The sequence below is a fragment of the Camellia sinensis genome, chromosome 1, assembly GCF_055761805.1.
Source record: "Camellia sinensis isolate YWXY chromosome 1, ASM5576180v1, whole genome shotgun sequence".
Taxonomy (NCBI): Eukaryota; Viridiplantae; Streptophyta; class Magnoliopsida; order Ericales; family Theaceae; genus Camellia; species Camellia sinensis.
The window spans coordinates 250,088,102-250,109,662 of NC_138961.1; the positions used below are offsets into that span (position 1 = coordinate 250,088,102).

General features: G+C 38.8%; 1 protein-coding gene across 2 annotated transcripts; it reads left to right on the top strand.

Moving 5' to 3' along the window:
• Positions 1 to 243: 243 nt before the first annotated feature.
• Positions 244 to 20,607, top strand: LOC114260706 (prohibitin-3, mitochondrial). Of its 2 annotated transcripts, XR_014366783.1 has the most exons (4): positions 255 to 1,309; positions 4,394 to 4,536; positions 15,607 to 15,749; positions 20,357 to 20,607. XR_014366783.1 is itself a non-coding variant. In XM_082925423.1 (2 exons), exon 1 carries the CDS (start codon positions 457 to 459, stop codon positions 1,303 to 1,305), a length of 849 nt encoding a protein of 282 aa, XP_082781549.1. In that variant the 5' UTR covers positions 244 to 456; the 3' UTR covers positions 1,306 to 1,309; positions 4,394 to 4,592. The 2 variants fall into 2 exon arrangements, 1 of the variants encoding a protein (XP_082781549.1); XM_082925423.1 differs by lacking the exons at positions 15,607 to 15,749; positions 20,357 to 20,607 and having other exon boundaries at positions 244 to 1,309; positions 4,394 to 4,592.
• The last annotated feature ends 954 nt before the right edge of the window (positions 20,608 to 21,561 follow it).

Here is a 21,561-nt window from a genome sequence, read left to right on the forward strand (position 1 = left end):
AAATTCGAGGTTTTATTTTGTTTTGTTTTGTTTTATTTTTTTATTTTTGATTAAAATAGTCGTAAAAAATAAAATAAATTTTTTAATTTAATTAGACAAAATATTATATTCAATTTATAATCATTATATTCTTTACCTCACAAAAAAATTAAAAATTCTTTTCAAACTAAACTTTTTAATCTTAAAATAAAATAATAAAAAAAACAAAAAAATCAAAAAGCTCACCCGCTCTGCAAACGAAGCATAATGTAACTTGCTGCCTAACCCGTCAACACTCTCGTAGTAGAGTCGGTACAGTTTGAACGGTTCGGGTCTGTTGGCCCGTTTTTTTCCCTACTTGCAAGGATTAGGATTTAGGGTTTTACCCATGACATGCCAAACTTGGAGAACACTCTACACTCTCCAAAACCCTCACTTCATCTCTCTCTCTCTCTCTCTCTGCAATTTCCTTGATAGATGGGTAGCAATCAAGCGGCAGTGTCTTTCCTAACCAACATAGCCCGGGCGGCGATCGGCCTCGGACTCAGCGGCGCCGTGCTCAACTCATCCCTCTACACCGTTGACGGCGGCCAACGCGCCGTCCTCTTCGATCGATTCCGTGGCGTCATCGACGAGACCGTTGGCGAAGGTACCCATTTCCTCATCCCATGGCTCCAAAAGCCCTTCATCTTCGACATCCGAACTCGCCCCCACACCTTTTCCTCCATCTCCGGCACCAAGGACCTCCAAATGGTTAACCTAACCCTCCGTGTCCTCTCTCGCCCCGAGGTCTCTCAACTCCCCCGAATCTTCCAAACCCTAGGCCTCGAATACGACGAGAAAGTCCTTCCTTCGATCGGCAACGAAGTCCTCAAGGCCGTCGTCGCTCAATTCAACGCCGATCAGCTCCTCACCGAGCGTCCCAGCGTCTCCGCATTGGTCCGCGAGAGCTTGGTTCGTCGTGCTAAGGATTTCAACATCCTTCTCGATGATGTTGCGATCACGCACTTGTCGTATGGGGCTGAGTTCTCCAAGGCCGTGGAGCAGAAGCAGGTGGCGCAGCAGGAGGCGGAGAGGTCTAAATTCGTGGTGGCCAAAGCGGAGCAAGAGAGGCGAGCGGCGATTATTAGGGCCGAAGGTGAGAGTGAGGCTGCGAAATTGATTTCGGATGCGACTGCCGCTGCTGGAATGGGTTTGATCGAGCTCAGGAAGATTGAGGCTTCGAGGGAGATAGCGGCGACTTTGGCGAAGACTCCGAATGTGGCCTACCTGCCTAATGCAAACAACATGTTGTTGGGGCTCAATCCTTCCATGGCTGGCCGCTGATTTGGTGATTTCAGTGACCTTACACTGTTTTCTGTTTCAATTAATGAATTCTTGAAATTGGGCTTTAGGAGCTTACTAGATTGATTATAATTGTTTCTAATGAGCTTAATAAGAGTTGAGTTCAAATAGATTTGTTTTTGTTTGACTTCAATCTTCATAGAAGTGTCATTTAGTGAATTTGGTTTTTGACTTTGAGATTTATGCCGGTGATAATTAGGCATTGCTTTTCTTTATTATGAGACTATGGGGCATGCATGTTCTTCTTGTGATGATCTCTTAATACTAAATTAGATCTAATTTAATGAGTAAAAACAAATGCATGAAAGATTTATCATGCCTTACGCTTGGAGGTTGCTAAATCCATGGTATTTTTTATGGGTTCACAACCCTCCCTCTTGTATGAATGGATCCAACTATGATGAGAGAGGGGTCTCTGTGGATCAGTTAAAGAAGAGTGTGGTTTAACAATTTTCTTTTTTCAATTTTGCCTATTTGTTGCAATTGAATTTTTGGGTCCTCTTATCATTTTTAGTATAGAAATAAGTGCATTATGGTCGCTCTAAGCATTATTATTAGTGATTTGTATATATCATGTCTTAAATTTTTGGTTGATGTTTGATATGTTTATATGGTAATATATTTTTATGTTCTTGATTCTTTCCAAATTAAAAACGCAATCCGCTCCGTTTTAAAATTATTTGGCAATATTTAGTAATCGAATCATTTGACAAGTTGTGCAAGGGGAAGCATTATTTTTTGATAAACAAATAAAATTTATATTTCTCAATAAACAAATAAATAAACTTTATAGCAAGAGCATCAAGATTATGCAAAAAATACAAAACTCCAAAGGGAGCAAGGGGGAAGCATTATTTGATGGAGTTATTAGGTTAATTTGGACTTTATAAAATGTAAGGCTAATGAAAAGTCATTCATTACGGTTTGGTTTATGGTTGAATTATTCTTCATAAAAGTTGTTCATTATGAAGCTGGAATGTTTAAAATTGACGAACTGAAGATGTGGAAGGGGTTTGAGAATGAGTAATGAGAATCCTATGCATATCGTGGTTTGTAACATTTGTAGATAGAAGCTTGTCTACGATGTTTGAGACTACCAATTCTCTAGGCATATGTTACGTCCTCATAAAGTGATATTAGAAAACGATGGGGAAGATAATGGACATTGGTTGATTTGGTGTATTCTTACTTTTTCTAGGACTTCTTCTGCGAAAGCACTAGTCGAATATTGTCAATTTTTTTTTTTCTTCAATTTGTTAAATTCATTCATCTAAGGTCTGATGCAATCCATGAATAAATCTTCAGAAAGCATAGCTCTTAGAATTTGATATGCAGGCTGTACCATCCTTGCCTGAAATAAATTTCAGTTTATTTTTTATTCTTTGAAGAAGTATATTCTCATTAGAATTCTGCTGATGAATATGTTTGTAGATTGATTAATATGAGGTTTCTAGTGTAGTGGAATAATTTCTTTTAGGTGCAACCACTTTCAAGATTCCAAGGCCAAGTATATTGGTCTGCAGAGTGTAGTAGTTCAATTTTATTGTTCAGAGAAATATTGAAAAGATTGATGTCCTTGTTTAGATACGCGACTGGTTTTTGACAATGAGTTTGTGAATTTGACTTGAAGTCTTTGGTTGCTTTTCTCATACATCAGATGCGGCTCATTTCTGCATTGAGGTTAACCAATTTTCCATACCCCAATTGTTCTATTGCACTGGTTTGTTAAAAATAAAAATGACTATTTTATAAAATAATTGGTAATGAAGTAGAACTCTTCTTTTTCCTTTGCCCTTTGTGTTTTAGTTTTGTCTGTTTTAGGTTATACTGTTGCTAGTCCTTGTCATTTTATATCTGTGCGGTCTTTGTGTCTAGATTTCTAAGCTTGTCATTTTCTTCCCCAATTGACTCATCATATCTTAGCTTTGTGCAAGCATTGGTTGCTTTTCTCATATATCAGATGCGGCTCATTTCTGCATTGAGGTTAACCAATTCTCCATACCCCGATTGTTCTATTGCACTGGTTTGTTAAAAATAAAAATTACTATTTTATAAAATAATTGGTAATGAAGTAGAACTCTTCTTTTTCCTTTCCCCTTTGTGATTTAGTTTTGTTTGTTTTAGGTTATCCTGTTGGTAGTCCTTGTCATTTTATATCTGTGCGGTCTTTGTGTCTGAATTTATAAGCTTGTCATTTTCTTCCCCAATTGACTCATCATATCTTGGCTTTGTGGAAGCATGATAAGACATGTCAGGGTCAGACTTTTCTAATGTTGCCACACTGGATTTCTTTGAGGTCTTCAAGATGTTCCCCCCAGAATTTTCGTCAATGTTCTGCTTACGCTATATATATATATATATATTTCGGGTCAGAATGCATTATACACGGCTGTCCCGTAAATCAATCGTGTACGGACAGCCAATTAGGTAATGACACCTCACTCTTTCCTTTTGTCTCTCGTCTCTTCCTTCCTCCCAATCCAAGTGATCACCACAACTGCCCCCACCCAAACCAGTCATCAGAGAGTACCCAAACACCATCTTGGCCCTAACAAACTTCTTCAGAGCATAGAAGCCATTCATTACCAATTTGTCGATTTCTCACCGGAATTTTCTCTGGCGTAGATCGGGTGCTCATATTAACTTGGCCTATGTATGGAGAGAGGAAGGATGGTGCAGTGGTTGCTGGTGGGGGCTGATGGGAGGGAACAGAGGTCAGTGGGTGGAAGGTGGTGGTTTCCGGCGGTGGGTGGTTATCGGTCGCTGGATAAGGAAGGATCCCACAGATTGAAAGGCAAAATGAAAAAGAGGCACAAATCAAGGAAGGAGATGGAGATGATCCAGTGCATGTGTGTGTGTTTTGATAAAGCATAAATTTTTCTGATGTGTCATTTGTGGATTGGGTGACCCTGAACAATGTTATTTACGGATTAAACTCATTTCGGGTGCGATGCTTATGCTGTAACCTTGGTCACGAGTGTTTGAATTTCTGCTCTGGTGTATTACTGTGGGGTCTAATTGCTTTGCTTTCAAAGATTGTGACTCTCTCTTTTTTGTTCTTTGCTCGCAGGGCTTTTTGTTGTTGATTCAGCTTTGGATTAGAGCTGATGGCTCACATATTACTGTTGTCTGGCATTCAATTGCCTTTTACTAGTAGTTGTTTGCTCTTTCACATTAGATCTTTGCACATTTGCCGGAATTACAAGTTCTTGGGTGAGGCTTCCCTTTCGGCCATATTGAAATGAATTACTTCTCTTAGAATGTTGGCATGTTTGGTACAGCGTATGGAATTGTTTATTTCTTCTTCCTTCTATTTTATTGGTCTTGCTAATAAGTACTCTCGATGCACAAGAAAAATAGGAAAAAATAAAAAACACATTTTCGATTGAAATCAATGCAACTTTTTAACTAGTTTGTCTATTTTCAAGACTCTTTTTTAATGTTAATCCTAATATTAAATAATGCCATAGGATACTTGTCAACATTTGTCTTATTTTATTTTTTTCAATGTTTTTGGTACAGTTTTTATTTACAATTAATGAGCTTAAAATAGTTTGGGTAAATTATAAATACTCTTAAAATTTGTTTAAAATATGAATCCTCACTTGTGCTTTTGAAAATTAGATCTTGCATCTTGAAGTTTCTAATTTAATAACAAATAATTTTTTTATTAATAAATTATCAAATCAATTAATAACTCTGCTAATGATATTAGAAATATATTTTAATAAATAATTTTATTATTGTATAAGAAAATAATTAAAAATTTTACAATCTCAAGAAGTACACTGATAATTTATCCAAATAATTTATATAAGCAGATGAAAGATAATTATTAGAAAGCATCACATATGCAGCAATGTTACTGTCACGACCCAAACCCGGCCCTATGGGTTTAGCACCGTAACCGGCCAGTAATCCGAGATTACCGAAGGCCTGCAGAACAGTAGAATAGTAAAACAGAGTACAGGGCCTGGCGGAAGCCAATACAGTAAATGAATAGTGTCCATTGAGTTGTGTCAGTCTGTATGCCAAAAAGATTTTTCATGCATTCACATATACAAACAGTACAGTCTATACAAAATTTACAGTCACAGTACAGGGACCTAATCCCTTGATAACAGTACGGTTAGCAGTTAACAGTCTATACAGTAATCCAAACAGTATGGAGACAGACGGGGAAAAAAACAAGACACCCCAAAGCCATAGCATGGCAACTCGGAACCTCTCAGTGAGGCACAAAGGCTGGCTTGACAAAACTGGAGTCTAACCCACGCTCCTAGCTCCGATCTGGCGGCTGAGCACCTACATATATATATAAACAGTGAGCTAAAGCCCAGTGAATAACATAATGCGTAAAGGGGTGATGAATGAAATGTCCTTACAGTAATGAAATCAGTTCATTAAACAATACTTCAGTCTTTCAGTCAGAACAGTTATTCAGTCATATGTGGTACATCCATTAGCATAACAGTAAACAGTAGGTCTTAAAGACCGAACAGTAATGATGGCCATCAATCAGTAAACAGTAGTGGTTCCACGAGGGAACCGACAGAGATATCTGTAACAGTAACAGTAAAAAGCAGGTGCTAAGGATGCCACAATACAGTTCAGAAGATAGGACATACATTCATTCAGTAAACAATATCAGTTCAGTAAACAGTTCAGTTCAGTATTCAGAAGATAATCATTTGAACATATCTTTACACAATTGTTACTCACAGAGTTTGGGCTACAGTATGCTAGAGCGTGTCTCCCCAGTCGCCAACCCTACACAGTTCACAGGTTGAACACACACTAAGCTACACAGTTGGGAAAGATAACAACTTAATCCCTAATTTGCCTCGGTGTGTTTTACATCTATATCCTCAATAAGATGCCTTAAATTAGGTCTAAGAATGCCTAAAATGGAATGAGGATGCAAAGATGTGATCAGAAAACAGTCTCGGAATTTTCAGAAAAAACAGAGTCCCGCTCGAGCGCATGTTTCCCCGCTCGAGCGGACATGCAACAAAGGTACACGCTCGAGCGTAAACTTTCCCGCTCGAGCGTACTGTAAAAGTACTGGATGGGTGAAATCTCCGCTCGACGCCCGCTCGAGCTTGAGACATGACTCCGCTCGAGCGGACTGTAAAACAGTGCAGAGATACTGGATGCTCGGGTTCCACGCTCGAGCGGCACTTCCCCCGCTCGAGCAGAAGTGCAGAATCTGGGAATTCCAGATTGCACCTCCAAGCTCAAACTCACATTCAAATACATCAAAACCAATCCTCTTGGGCCCATTTTCTGGAAAACATTTATAAACGCATAGAATAACATGGTTCAAAGCTCAATTTGAGAAATCAAAGCCCAAGGGTGTTTAATTCACACTCAATTTCAAACCAATAACATAAACATGGAGGACATGCAATCATGCATGAATTTAAATCATTTTGAAGCTCCAATTTGATGCTCTAAGGAGCCAATCTTTTCAAAACATGGTGAAATCATGGACTTAAACATAATTATGAACATGCATGTACCCTTTTGCCATGAAAACAACTCAAACATCTATATTACAAACACGCATGCTTGAAATGAGCTTCAATTCACCATTAATGAACCAATTCATGACTTAGTTCTACAATTAGACATGAACCATGCATGAATCAACTTAAAGACAAATCGAGAAGATGAAATTCATACCTAGGTTCCTTAAATGCAAGTCTAGAGGTTTAATCTAGCAAGAACTCTTCTCAATTCCTCCAATTCCAAGCAATTCTAAAGATGAATCAAGTTGAAACACTCTACTCCTCTTTCTAGTCGGCAAAGCAAGGAGAATGGCTGAGCAAAATGTGTTTTGATTCAAGGTGTAATGAGGCTCAAATATATGTATTGAGTGGGCCACTAAGGGTGGCAATTTGGTAATTACGGCATACTTGCAATTAACTCATTTTAATCTCAATTAATCATACCTAATCAGTTTTCAGATAATTATACCATAAAATCACATTAATTATGACGATCATAAAACATTAATCAATTCCGGATTCGGCCGCCGATAAGGCCTTCAATTAGCAGTTTAAACACTAAAATACGAACATATCAAATAAACAATCAACAGATAGAATGCAATTCAAACGTACATACTCAGTCAATTCAGTTCCAGTTTTCAGTCAGTCAGTTCCGTAGTTTATTCAGTTCAATTATCAGTCATAATCAGTCTCGGTTAACAGTAATTAGCGGTTAATCAGTCATTAGTCGGTAAACAGCATGAGGGTTGTTACAGTCTCCCTTCCTTATAAAGAGTTTAGTCCTCTAAACTCGAGTTACCTTCAGTCTGGAAGAAAACAGGGTTCAGTGGGAACAGTTCAGGATATCTTTTAGCCATGTCCTCTTCCCTTTCCCAAGTGGCATACACACCACCATGGTTCTGCCAGTCAACTTTCACTAGCGGGATCTCTTTGTTCCTCAGTTTCTTGATCCATCTGTTTACAATCTGTATAGGCCGTTCCTTGTAAGTGTAGTCATCACTCAACACTACGTGGGTAGGCTCTATTACATGGAAGGGATCCCGGAGATAATCTCTTAACATCGAAATGTGGAAAACATTATGCATATGCTCCATTTCAGGAGGGAGCGCAACTTGATACGCCACCGGATTAATTTTCTCAATAATCTCATACGGTCTGACGCATCTCGGCGCTAACTTGCCCTTGACTCCAAAACGAGTCTGGCCCTTTATTGGTGTCACTTTCACAAAAACGTGATCACCTACTTCATACTCTCTGTCCCGTCTTCTAACATCTGCATAACTTTTCTGTCTACTCTGTGCAGTTTTCAGTCTCTGCTGTGTCAGTTTCACTTTCTCAGTGGTTTCATAAACAATCTCGGGCCCAAGCAAAGGCCCATCTCCAACTTCTGTCCAGCAAATCGGAGATCTACACTTTCTGCCATACAATGCCTCGAAAGACGCCATACCAATACTCGAATGGTAACTGTTGTTGTAGGCGAATTCAACTAATGGCAGATGACTTTCCCAATCTCCCTGAAAATCAAGGACACACATTCTCAGTAAATCCTCCAGAGTTTGGATGGTCCTTTCTGACTGTCCATCTGTCTGAGGATGATAGGCACTACTCAGCCTCAATTCAGTACCCAATGCAGTCTGTAGACTTTGCCAAAACCTCGATGTAAACTTCGAATCCCTGTCAGAAACAGTAGACACAGGCACTCCATGCAGTCTCACAATTTCATCAATATAGATAATGGCCAATTTGTCCGCATTATAGATTGTTTTGACAGGTAAGAAGTGAGCAGATTTGGTCAGTCTATCTACAATAACCCAAATTAAATCCATACCTTTTCTGGAGCGAGGTAACCCAACGATAAAATCCATCGTGATATGCTCCCATTTCCACTCTGGTATGGGTAGGGGTTGCAATAATCCGGCAGGTCGTTGATGTTCAGCTTTGACCTGTTGGCAATGAAGACATTTGGACACAAAGTCGGCAATTTCTTTCTTCATCCCCGGCCACCAGAAATTCTGTTTCAGATCTTGGTACATTTTCGTATTCCCTGGGTGGATAGACAATTTCGAATTGTGGCCTTCTTGCAGAACTCTTCTTTTCAGTTCAGTATCATTTGGTACACACAGTCTTTCATGAAATTTCAGTACATTGTTCTCAAATTTGAATCTCGGTTTCGGTTTAGATTCTCTTTCTTCGATGATCTTCTTCAAGAAGTCATCCAGTTGTTATTTCTCTTTAAGCTCTTCAATCAGTGCCGGTTGGGCAGAAATAGCAGCTAATGTTCCACCTTGTTCTCGCAAAACAATTTCGATTTCAGATTTTTCAAGGTCACCAAGCAACTCTTTCTGTCCGGTAAGCAAACATGCTACGTTTCCAATTGATTTCCGACTCAATGCATCGACAACGGTATTGGCTTTTCCCGGATGGTACAAAATCTGCAGGTCATAGTTTTTAATCAGTTCTAGCCATTTCCGCTGTCTCATGTTCAGTTCTTTCTGTGTGAAGAAATATTTTAAACTCTTGTGGTCGGTATATACTTCACATGTCACCCCGTACAGATAGTGACGCCAAATTTTCAGTGCAAATACTACTGCAGCAAGTTCCAGATCATGGGTCGGGTAGTTCTTTTCATGCGGTCTCAGTTGTCGGGAAGCATAGGCAATTACTCTCCCATTCTGCATTAAAACACATCCCAAACCCTTATGAGAAGCATCACTAAAGACAGTATAACCATCCGTACCTGAAGGTAAAGTCAGAACAGGTGCAGTCACTAATCGAGTTTTCAACTCCTGAAAAGCAGATTCTCTTTGGTCAGTCCAGTCAAATGGTATCCCCTTCTGAGTCAGTTGAGTCAACGGTAGAGCAATCTTGGAGAAATCTTTGACAAATCTTCTGTAATATCCAGCCAATCCCAAAAAGCTTCGGACTTCAGTCACATTTGTTGGTCTAGGCCAGTTCACTACAGCTTCAATTTTCTGCGGATCAACAGAAATTCCATCTTTGCTAACAACATGCCCCAAAAACATAACATGGTTAAGCCAAAATTCACATTTAGACAGTTTAGCATACAGTTTCTGTTCTCTTAAGGTTTGTAGGGCAAGTCTCAGATGATGTTCATGTTCTTCTATATTCTTGGAGTAAATCAATATGTCATCAATAAATACAACAATAAAATTGTCAAGGTATGGTTTAAAAATTCTGTTCATGAGGTCCATAAATGCAGCTGGTGCGTTCGTGACTCCAAAAGGCATAACTAAAAATTCGTAATGTCCATACCTCGTTCTAAAAGCAGTTTTATCAATGTCATCTGATTTAACTTTCAACTGATGGTATCTGGATCTGAGATCAATCTTCGAAAATACTTTAGCACCCTGTAATTGATCAAACAGTTCATCAATACGCGGTAATGGGTATTTATTCTTTACAGTTACCTTATTCAGTTCACGATAGTCAATGCACAGTCTCAGTGAGCCGTCTTTCTTCTTTACAAACAAAACAGGCGCACCCCATGGTGAGGTACTGGGTCTGATGAACTTTTTGTCTAACAGTTATTGCAGTTGCACTTTTAGTTCTTTCAATTCAGTTGGAGCCATTCAGTACGGAGCTTTAGAAACCGGCTGTGTTCCGGGAACCACATCAACAGTAAACTCAATCTCCCTGTCAATCAAATCTCCTGGCAAATTGTCTGGAAAGACATTTGGGAATTCTCTGACTATAGGAATACAGTTCACGTTAGCATTATCATCAGTAGATACAGTCAGTACAGAACACAGATATCCCTTACATCCCTTTTTAATTAATTTAACGGCTTTCACTGACGAAATCAAATACGGGGGAGGTACTACTCCATTCCCATTAAACATGAATTCAGGCAAACCAGGTGGACGGAAAACAACTTGCTTGGTCACACAATCAACAGTGGCATGATATTTTTGTAACCAATCCATCCCCAATATTACATCAAAATGATCAATGTTCAATGGTAGTAAATCAATAAACAGATGCATACCCCCAACAATGATTTCACATGCGGGGTACATATAAGCACATGTCATGGATCCTCCTACGGGTGATGATACGGCTAGCAGATAGTTCATGGGTTCTAAGGGTCTATTCAATTTCTGTGAGAAAGCATGCGATACATAAGAATGTGTAGACCCCGAATCAATCAATACATATGCGTTTTGTGTACAAATAGAGAGGGTACCTGACACAACGGTTTCAGTATTTTGCACGTCTCCCGGTACTAGGGCGAACACTCTGCCCTGCCTCATGGGCTCTTTCCCGGTAGCTTTGGGGTTAGGCTTTGGTGCTACAGTTGATGCTACTGCGCTTGGTGCAGCTTTACTACAGGCTTGTGGCGCAGAGGGGCAGTCTTTAATCATGTGGCCCACTTTGCCACACCTGTAGCAGGCTCCAGATATTTTGTAGCAGACCCCTTTGTGCTTCTTGCCACACTCAGAACAGGGTGGTATGAAACCACTCCCTTGGCTGGGGCTAGTTGTCGACCCCGCATTCTGTTTCTTGTTGGCCGGGTTGTGCTTGCCTTTCTTGAATTTGAAACCCTGCCTCTTACTACGCCATTCCGACGTTGGTGTTTCAGTTTTCAGTGCTTCAATGTTTGATTCAGCCATCAAGGCTCGGTCAAGAACATTTACATAGTTCGGTAGCTTCAAAACATTGATTCTGTCGAGAATTGCAACATTAAAGCCGCCTTCAAATTTCCTGGCCTTCTTATATTCAGTATCCACCATATGCGGTGCATATCTAGCAAGCTGGGTGAATTTCGTCTCATATTCCGCAACGGACATTGTGCCCTGCTTCAGCTGTTCAAATTCAGTCACTTTTCTATCCTTGACACACTGAGGGAAATATTTAGTTCCATCATTCTTTCCATTCTTTCCATTCTTACCTCAGTAGATGAGGATTCAGGTTCATTTGCATTGTCCATTTCACTATAAGCAGTTATAACAGTTATAAATTGTAACATAAACAGTTGCATATTTTGACAGCTATCACATCAACATGTATTCAGTCATAACATAGCCACACACTTTTCAAGTTCATGAGATGCCCTAATTACTTTTCTAGGACACCCTATAGCTCATTTGGACACGTGTGTGCGGTATAACTCGTGGTAAGTAGCGCTCTGATACCACTCTGTCACGACCCAAACCCGGCCCTATGGGTTTAGCACCGTAACCGGCCAGTAATCCGAGATTACCGAAGGCCTGCAGAACAGTAGAATAGTAAAACAGAGTACAGGGCCTAGCGGAAGCCAATACAGTAAATGAATAGTGTCCATTGAGCTGTGTCAGTCTGTATGCCAAAAAGATTTTTCATACATTCACATATACAAACAGTACAGTCTATACAAAATTTACAGTCACAGTACAGGGACCTAATCCCTTGATAACAGTACGGTTAGCAGTTAACAGTCTATACAGTAATCCAAACAGTATGGAGACAGACGAGGAAAAAAACAAGACACCCCAAAGCCATAGACTGTTAACTGCTTTAGCACCGTAACCGGCCAGTAATCCGAGATTACCGAAGGCCTGCAGAACAGTAGAATAGTAAAACAGAGTACAGGGCCTGGTGGAAGCCAATACAGTAAATGAATAGTGTCCATTGAGCTGTGTCAGTCTGTATGCCAAAAAGATTTTTCATGCATTCACATATACAAACAGTACAGTCTATACAAAATTTACAGTCACAGTACAGGGACCTAATCCCTTGATAACAGTACGGTTAGCAGTTAACAGTCTATACAGTAATCCAAACAGTATGGAGACAGACGAGGAAAAAAACAAGACACCCCAAAGCCATAGCATGGCAACTCGGAACCTCTCAGTGAGGTACAAAGGCTGGCTTGACAAAACTGGAGTCTAACCCACGCTCCTAGCTCCGATCTGGCGGCTGAGCACCTACATATATATATAAACAGTGAGCTAAAGCCCAGTGAATAACATAATGCGTAAAGGGGTTATGAATGAAATGTCCTTACAGTAATGAAATCAGTTCATTAAACAATACTTCAGTCTTTCAGTCAGAACAGTTATTCAGTCATATGTGGTACATCCATTAGCATAGCAGTAAACATTAGGTCTTAAAGACCGAACAGTAATGATGGCCATCAATCAGTAAACAGTAGTGGTTCCACGAGGGAACCGACAGAGATCTCTGTAACAGTAACAGTAAACAGTAGGTGCTAAGGATGCCACAATACAGTTCAGAAGATAGGACATACATTCATTCAGTAAACAATATCAATTCAGTAAACAGTTCAGTTCAGTATTCAGAAGATAATCATTTGAACATATCTTTACACAATTATTACTCACAGAGTTTGGGCTACAGTATGCTAGAGCGTGTCTCCCCAGTCGCCAACCCTACACAGTTCACAGGTTGAACACACACTAAGCTACACAGTTGGGAAAGATAACAACTTAATCCCTAATTTGCCTCGGTGTGTTCTACATCTATATCCTCAATAAGATGCCTTAAACTAGGTCTAAGAATGCCTAAAATGGAATGAGGATGCAAAGATGTGATCAGAAAACAGTCTCGGAATTTTCAGAAAAAACAGAGTCCCGCTCGAGCGCATGTTTCCCCGCTCGAGCGGACATGCAACAAAGGTACACGCTCGAGCGTAAACTTTCCCGCTCGAGCATACTGTAAAAGTACTGGATGGGTGAAATCTCCGCTCGATGCCCGCTTGAGCTTGAGACATGACTCCGCTCGAGCGCCCAATCCTTGCGCTCGAGCGGACTGTAAAACAGTGTAGAGATACTGGATGCTCGGGTTCCACGCTCGAGCGGCACTTCCCCCGCTCGAGCAGAAGTGCAGAATCTGGGAATTCCAGATTGCACCTCCAAGCTCAAACTCACATTCAAATACATCAAAACCAATCCTCTTGGGCCCATTTTCTGGAAAACATTTATAAACGCATAGAATAACATGGTTCAAAGCTCAATTTGAGAAATCAAAGCCCAAGGGTGTTTAATTCACACTCAATTTCAAACCAATAACATAAACATGGAGGACATGCAATCATGCATGAATTTAAATCATTTTGAAGCTCCAATTTGATGCTCTAAGGAGCCAATCTTTTCAAAACATGGTGAAATCATGGACTTAAACATAATTATGAACATGCATGTACCCTTTTGCCATGAAAACAACTCAAACATCTATATTACAAACACGCATGCATGAAATGAGCTTCAATTCACCATTAATGAACCAATTCATGACTTAGCTCTACAATTAGACATGAACCATGCATGAATCAACTTAAAGACAAATCGAGAAGATGAAATTCATACCTAGGTTCCTTGAATGCAAGTCTAGAGGTTTAATCTAGCAAGAACTCTTCCCAATTCCTCCAATTCCAAGCAATTCTAAAGATGAATCAAGTTGAAACACTCTACTCCTCTTTCTAGTCGGCAAAGCAAGGAGAATGGCTGAGCAAAATGTGTTTTGATTCAAGGTGTAATGAGGCTCAAATATATGTATTGAGTGGGCCACTAAGGGTGGCAATTTGGTAATTACGGCAAACTTGCAATTAACTCATTTTAATCTCAATTAATCATACCTAATCAGTTTTCAGATAATTATACCATAAAATCACATTAATTATGACGATCATAAAACATTAATCAATTCCGGATTCGGCCGCCGATAAGGCCTTCAATTAGCAGTTTAAACACTAAAATACGAACATATCAAATAAACAATCAACAGATAGAATGCAATTCAAATGTACATACTCAGTCAATTCAGTTCCAGTTTTCAGTCAGTCAGTTCCGTAGTTTATTCAGTTCAATTATCAATCATAATCAGTCTCGGTTAACAGTAATTAGCGGTTAATCAGTCATTAGTCGGTAAACAGCATGAGGGTTGTTACAATTACAGACCCCAGTGACCCCCCTAGTGCCACGTGTCGGCCTGGGGTTGGCTAAAAACCCAAAAAAAAAAAAAAAAACTGTTTTTGGGACCAATGGGAAAGGACCCCAGCACCCTCACCAGGGGTCCGAAGCTTTATTCATATGCATATATTTTTAATTATTGCTTATTCTGGTAAAAAGTATCACCGGTTGTTTATCATGTTGTTAATAGAATTTTTGTACAAACAAATATATATTTTTTAATAAATTGATGTGATATATAATAGTAAAGCATTGAAATTTTAAATGAGATTTGATGAAACTAAATAATAGGTACTCAGATCAGTTTGTAAACTTGTAATGTCTGAAAATTTTAATGTATTAGTCTGTTTCAATTATTAGCAACTGTATTGTCATTTGAATAAAAAAAAGAAAAAAAAAATTGTATTATCACACACTTTTTTTTCGTCTCATTCATACAGGGATGGCAATCTGAAACTTGCCCGATGGTGACCCGACCCCGAATTCAACGGTTATTCATCGAAAAATATTCCCTACGGGCCGGGGACGGTGTTCAAAAATTCATCTCCGATGATATCCGGGCCAGGGACGGGGATATGTGTTTTGATACGGTATTCAAAAATTCATCCCCAAATTCAGGGGATATGTGTGTTTTGATAAAGCATAAATTTTTCTGTTGTGTCATTTGTGGATTGGGTGACCCTGAACAATGTTATTTACGGATTATACTCATTTCGGGTGCGATGCTTATGCTGTAACCTTGGTCACGAGTGTTTGAATTTCTGCTCTGGTGTATTACTGTGGGGTCTAATTGCTTTGCTTTCAAAGATTGTGACTCTCTCTTTTTTGTTTTGTGCTCGCAGGGCTTTTTGTTGTTGATTCAGCTTTGGATTAGAGCTGATGGCTCACATATTACTGTTGTCTGGCATTCGATTGTCTTTTACTAGTAGTTGTTTGCTCTTTCACATTAGATCTTTGCACATTTGCCGGAATTACAAGTTCTTGGGTGAGGCTTCCCTTTTGGCCATATTGAAATGAATTACTTCTCTTAGAATGTTGACATGTTTGGTACAGCGTATGGAATTGTTTATTTCTTCTTCCTTCTATTTTATTGGTCTTGCTAATAAGTACTCTCGATGCACAAGAAAAATAGGAAAAAATAAAAAAAACATATTCGATTGAAATCAATGCAACTTTTTAACTAGTTTGTCTATTTTCAAGACTCTTTTTTAATGTTAATCCTAATATTAAATAATGCCATAGGATACTCGTCAACATTTGTCTTATTTTATTTTTTTCAATGTTTTTGGTACAGTTTTATAGCGATCCCGGTTTCCCTTTTCTTTAATTGTTGTATCCGGACTTAAGTTTCGTGGAGTTGGTTGTTGTGTATATCTTGTTTACATCATTTACTCTTCGTATTTGAGTCTTGGGTTGTGTTGGGAAGGTTCGTAACAGGTTGGTTGAGCCTAAGAACCAAAGGTAGCTGCCCAGGTTTTGGCCTGTCCGCTCGAGCGGGGGTTTTGGCGCTCGAGCGGAAAAACACCCATCCAGTATCTCCTCTGTAGTGTTGTACACTCGAGCGGCGGTTTGGACGCTTGAGCAGGAGTTTGTGTGTGACGCTCGAGTAGGGAGTTGGACGCTCGAGCGGGGACCTGGTTCTACAAAAGTACTGGGAGTGCGTATCCGCCGCTCGAGCGAGAGTTTGGACGCTCGAGCGGGAGTCTGTGAGTGACGCTCGAGCGGGGGTTTCTACACTCGAGCGGGGCGACTTGTATATCACACCGGGTTTCACCTTTTTGGATCACTTTTTGATTTCCTTTCTCTCTCTTACTTTTCCGGAAAAGCCATTGGAGAGCACCTCACTCTAAAACCTAACTTCTCTCTTAGGATTGATCTAGCTATAGTGATTTCCTCACCTTGGGCCTTTGTAAAAGTTGTGTGGATCGTCGAGGGCTATCTTTTAATCTGAAAATCTCGGGATTTGGAGCATCTTCATTTTCGTCACCTTCTTCCCTTGGGCTCCGAATTTGAGGTAGGGATTCCTACTCACTCTTATGGTCTTTGACATAGATTTTTGGTTGTTTTGATAAAGTGTTGAAGTTGGGTAAATTTTGGGACTTAGGGCTTCAAAATGTTAAAAGAGGATTTTCTTATTTTGATTCCAAAAATGTGTATTTGGGTTTCAAAATGATGATATTGTTATTGGTTGGTGATATATGGACCATTGGGTTAATGTTGGAAAAATGGGTAGAAAATCCTAATTTATTGTATAAATTAATTGGTATAATTAATTTGGAAATGTTGTGGATTTATGGAATTGGGTAGGAAATAATGAAATTGACTCATTATATTGTGAAATGGTGGAGTTGGATTTATAAATTGCTCACTTTTGAAACATTGATATTTTATCTGTTGAAGCTTTTATTATCTGTTTAGAAATAATTGCTTGGACTACCGGTGGAGGGTAGTTTTGATTGTTGTAGACAATGCATGATGATTAGGCAAACTAAAACTAATCAATTGGATGTGTCATAGAGTATGACGGTTGATAGAATACATTAACGTTATGTATTGATTGATTGCGTATATGACCTATGTGTATATATGTTGTGTTGTGTGGGAGGAGATAGGGGATGTACTCCACGGTTTAGAGGACGATAGGGGATGGACCTCTAAACCGGATGTTGCTTGGGAGGAGATAGGGGATGGACTCCACTGATACAGCTTATATGCTTGTCAGTTAATGTGTTAATACAGCTCATACGCTTATCTATGGAAGTGTTGATATAGCTCATATGCTTATTTGTTGAAGTGTGGATACAGCTTGTATGCTTGTCTATTGAGATGTTGATATAGCTAGTATGCTTATCTAATGTAAAATGGGAAATGTTTAATATGAGTTGCTATCTCATATAAGTTGTTGGACAGGTTCTGAGCCGTTGTTGTATATTGTGAACATGATAAGAAATGGATAATGAAAGTAAACAAGGACATAGTGGTCATGTAATGGAAATGGATTATGAATTGATTTATGAGAATTAAACATTTATCAATTGCTAATGTCTTAGTTATTGCTCATACTGTGTTTAGCATATCTCTACTAGGCATTGTGTCACGACCCAAACCCGGCCCTATGGGTTTAGCACCGTAACCGGCCAGTAATCCGAGATTACCGAAGGCCTGCTTAACAGTAGTACAGTAAAACAGAGTTCAGGGCCCGGCGGAAGCCAATACAGTAAATAAATAATGTCCATTGAGCTGTGACAGTCTGTATGCCAAAAAGATTTTTCATGCATTCATATATACAAATAGTACAGTCTATACAAAATTTACGGTCACACAGTACAGGGACCTAATCCCTTGATAACAGTACAGTTAGTAGCTGACAGTCTATACAGTAATCCAAACAGTATGGAGACAGACGGGGGAAAAACAAAACACTCCAAAGCCATAGCATGGCAACTCGGGACCTCGCAGTGAGGCACAAAGGCTGGCTTGACAAAACTGGAGTCTAAGCCACGCTTCTAGCTCCGATCTGGTGGCTGAGCACCTACATATATATATATAAACAGTGAGCTAAAGCCCAGTGAATAATATAATGCGTAAAGAGGTTAAGAATGAAATGCCCTTACAGTAATGAAAGCAGTTCATTAAACAATACTTCAGTCTTTCAGTCAGAACAGTTATTCAGTCATATGTGGTACATCCATTAGCATAGCAGTAAACAGTAGGTTTTAAAGACCGAACAGTAATGATGGCCATCAATCAGTAAACAGTAGTGGTTCCACGAGGGAACCGACAGAGATCTCTGTAACAGTAGCAGTAATAGTATACAACAGTTGCTAAGGATGCCACAATACATTTCAGAATATAGGACATACATTCAAACAATTAACAATAATTACTTCAGAAAACAGTTTCGTTAAACAGTCAGAAAACATTCTTAGTTGAACATATTTTTACACAATTGTTACTCACAGAGTTTGGGCTACAGTATGCTAGAGCGTGTTTCTCCAGTCGCCAACCCTACAAAGTTAACAGATTGAACACACTAAGCTACACAGCTGGGTAAGATAATAACTTAATCCCTAATTTGCCTCGGTGTGTTCTACATCTACGCCCTCATGAAAATGTCTTAAACTAGGCCTAAGAATGCCTAGAATGGGATGAGGATGCAAAGATACACAGTTACAAGCATTTTCAGATTTTTCAGAAAAATAAAGTCCCGTTCGAGCGCGGTTTACCCGTTCGAGCGGACATGCAACAAAGGTACACGCTCGAGCGTCAACTTTCCCGCTCGAGCGTACTGTAAAAGTACTGGATGGGTGAAATCTCCGCTCGACGCCCGCTCGAGCTTGAAACACAAGACTCCGCTCGAGCGCCCAATCCTCCGCTCGAGCGGACTGTAAAACAGTGCAGAGAAATACTGGATGCTCGGATTCTCCGCTCGAGCTCCCAATTCCCCGCTCGAGCTCCCAATTCCCCGCTCGAGCGGAAGTGCAAAAATCTGGAAAACCCAGATTGCACCTCCAAGCTCAAACCAAGCTTCCACGATTCAAAACTCGACCTCTTGGGCTGAATTTCCAGAAAACATTTGTAAACACATAGAATAACATGGTTCAAAGCTCAATTTTGAGAAATCAAAGCCCAAGGGTGTTTAATTCAAACCCAATTTCAAACCATTTTCATGAACATGGAGAACATGCAAACATGCATGAATTCAAATCAATTCAAGGCTTCAATTTGATGCTCTAAGGAGGCAATTGATCCAAAAACAAGTTGAAAACATGGACCATTACAAAATTATGGACATGCATGTGACAATTTGCCATGAACTCAACTCAAAATCCCACAATACTAACATGCATGCATGAATTATGCTCTATTACAACATGCTAGCACTAAATCATGGTTCAATTCTCAATTTTGACATGAATCATGCAAGAATAAGCTCAAACACATCAATAAAGGTTGAATTCTCTTACCTAGAGCTTCAATTACAAGTGTAAAACCACAAATCAACAATCAACTTTCAATTCTCCAAGTTGTCTAAGCCAAATCTTCAAGAACTCAAGATGAACAACTCAATCTCCCACTCTCGCCTCCCTATGGTCGGTTTGTGTGCAAGAAATGGAGCTTAAGAGATGTTTAGAGTCAAGTATGCAAGGCTCTAGCATAACTAGGTAGTGGGCCACTCGGTGGCAAAACGGTAATTACGGTAAACTTTTGCAATTAACTCATTTTAATCTAGTTTAATCATACCTAATCAGTTTTCAGATAAATATACCATAAAATCACATTAATTATGAGGATCATAAAACCTCAATCAATTCCCGATTCGGCCACCGATAAGGCCTTCAATTAGCAGTTTAACCACTAAAACACGAACAGATCAAATAATCAATCAAACAGATAGACGTGCAATTAAACAGATAGACTCAGTCATTTCAGTTCCAGTTTTCAGTCAGTCAGTTCAGTACTTTATTCAGTTCAATCATCAGTCATAATCAGTCTCGGTTAACAGTAATTAGCAGTTAATCAGTCATTAATCGGTAAACAGTATGAGGGTTGTTACACATTGGCTCACCCTATATGGGACATTATTTTCAGGTACAGGTAGCATGCCACCTCCAAGGACATAGCTTGGATGTTGATGAGAGTTGAAGACTCTTTTTGATTCTTTTGTCTGTATTACATGTATATCACGCCAAGGGCTTATTTTGTATAGAGTTAGCACTTTTCTTTTGTGCAACCAAGTGTTGACTTGGAAAGCTGTAAGGCCATAGGCATTTGCTTTTGTTGTTAACATGTAATACATTTTGTAAGGATTACTCTGATGGAATACAATTATGCTTTATCTCTTTATGTCTAAGCATGCTATTGTTAGTTAATTTATGGGTTTATTTTGAGGGCGTTACAGTTTTTATTTACAATTAATGAGCTTAAAATAGTTTGGGTAAATTATAAATACTCTTAAAATTTGTTTAAAATATGAATCCTCACTTGTGCTTTTGAAAATTAGATCTTGAATCTTGAAGTTTCTAATTTAATAACAAATAATTTTTTATTAATATATTATCAAATCAATTAATAACTCTGTTAATAATATTAGAAATATATTTTAATAAATAATTTTATTATTGGATAAGAAAATAATTAAAAATTTTACAATCTCAAGAAGTACATTGATAATTTGTCCAAATAATTTATATAAGCAGATGAAAGATAATTATTAGAAAGCATCACATATGCAGCAATGTTACAGACTTCCAGTGCTACGTGTCGGCCTGGGGTTGGCTGAAAACCAAAAAAAAAAAAAAATTATTTTTTAGACCAATGGAAAAGGACCGCCGATGGGGGTCCAAAGCTTTATTCATATGCATATATTTTTAATTATTGCTTATTCTGGTAAAAAGTTTCATCGGTTGTTTATCATGTTGCTAATAGAAATTTTGTACAAACAAATATATATTTTTTAATAAATTGATGTGATATACAATAGTAAAGCATTGAAATTTTAAATGAGATTTGATGAAACTAAATAATAGGTACTCGGATCAGTTTGTAAACTTGTAATGTCTGAAAATTTTAATGTATTAGTCTGCTTCAATTATTAGCAACTGTATTGTCATTTGAATAAAAAAAAAAAAAATATTATCACACACTTTTTTTTCGTCTCATTCATATAGGGATGACAATCTGAAACCGGTTTGACGGTGACTCGATCCTTTGAACCCGAATTCAGCGGTTATCTATCAAAAAATATTTCCTACAAGCTGGGGACAATATTCAAAAATTCATTCCCAATAATATCC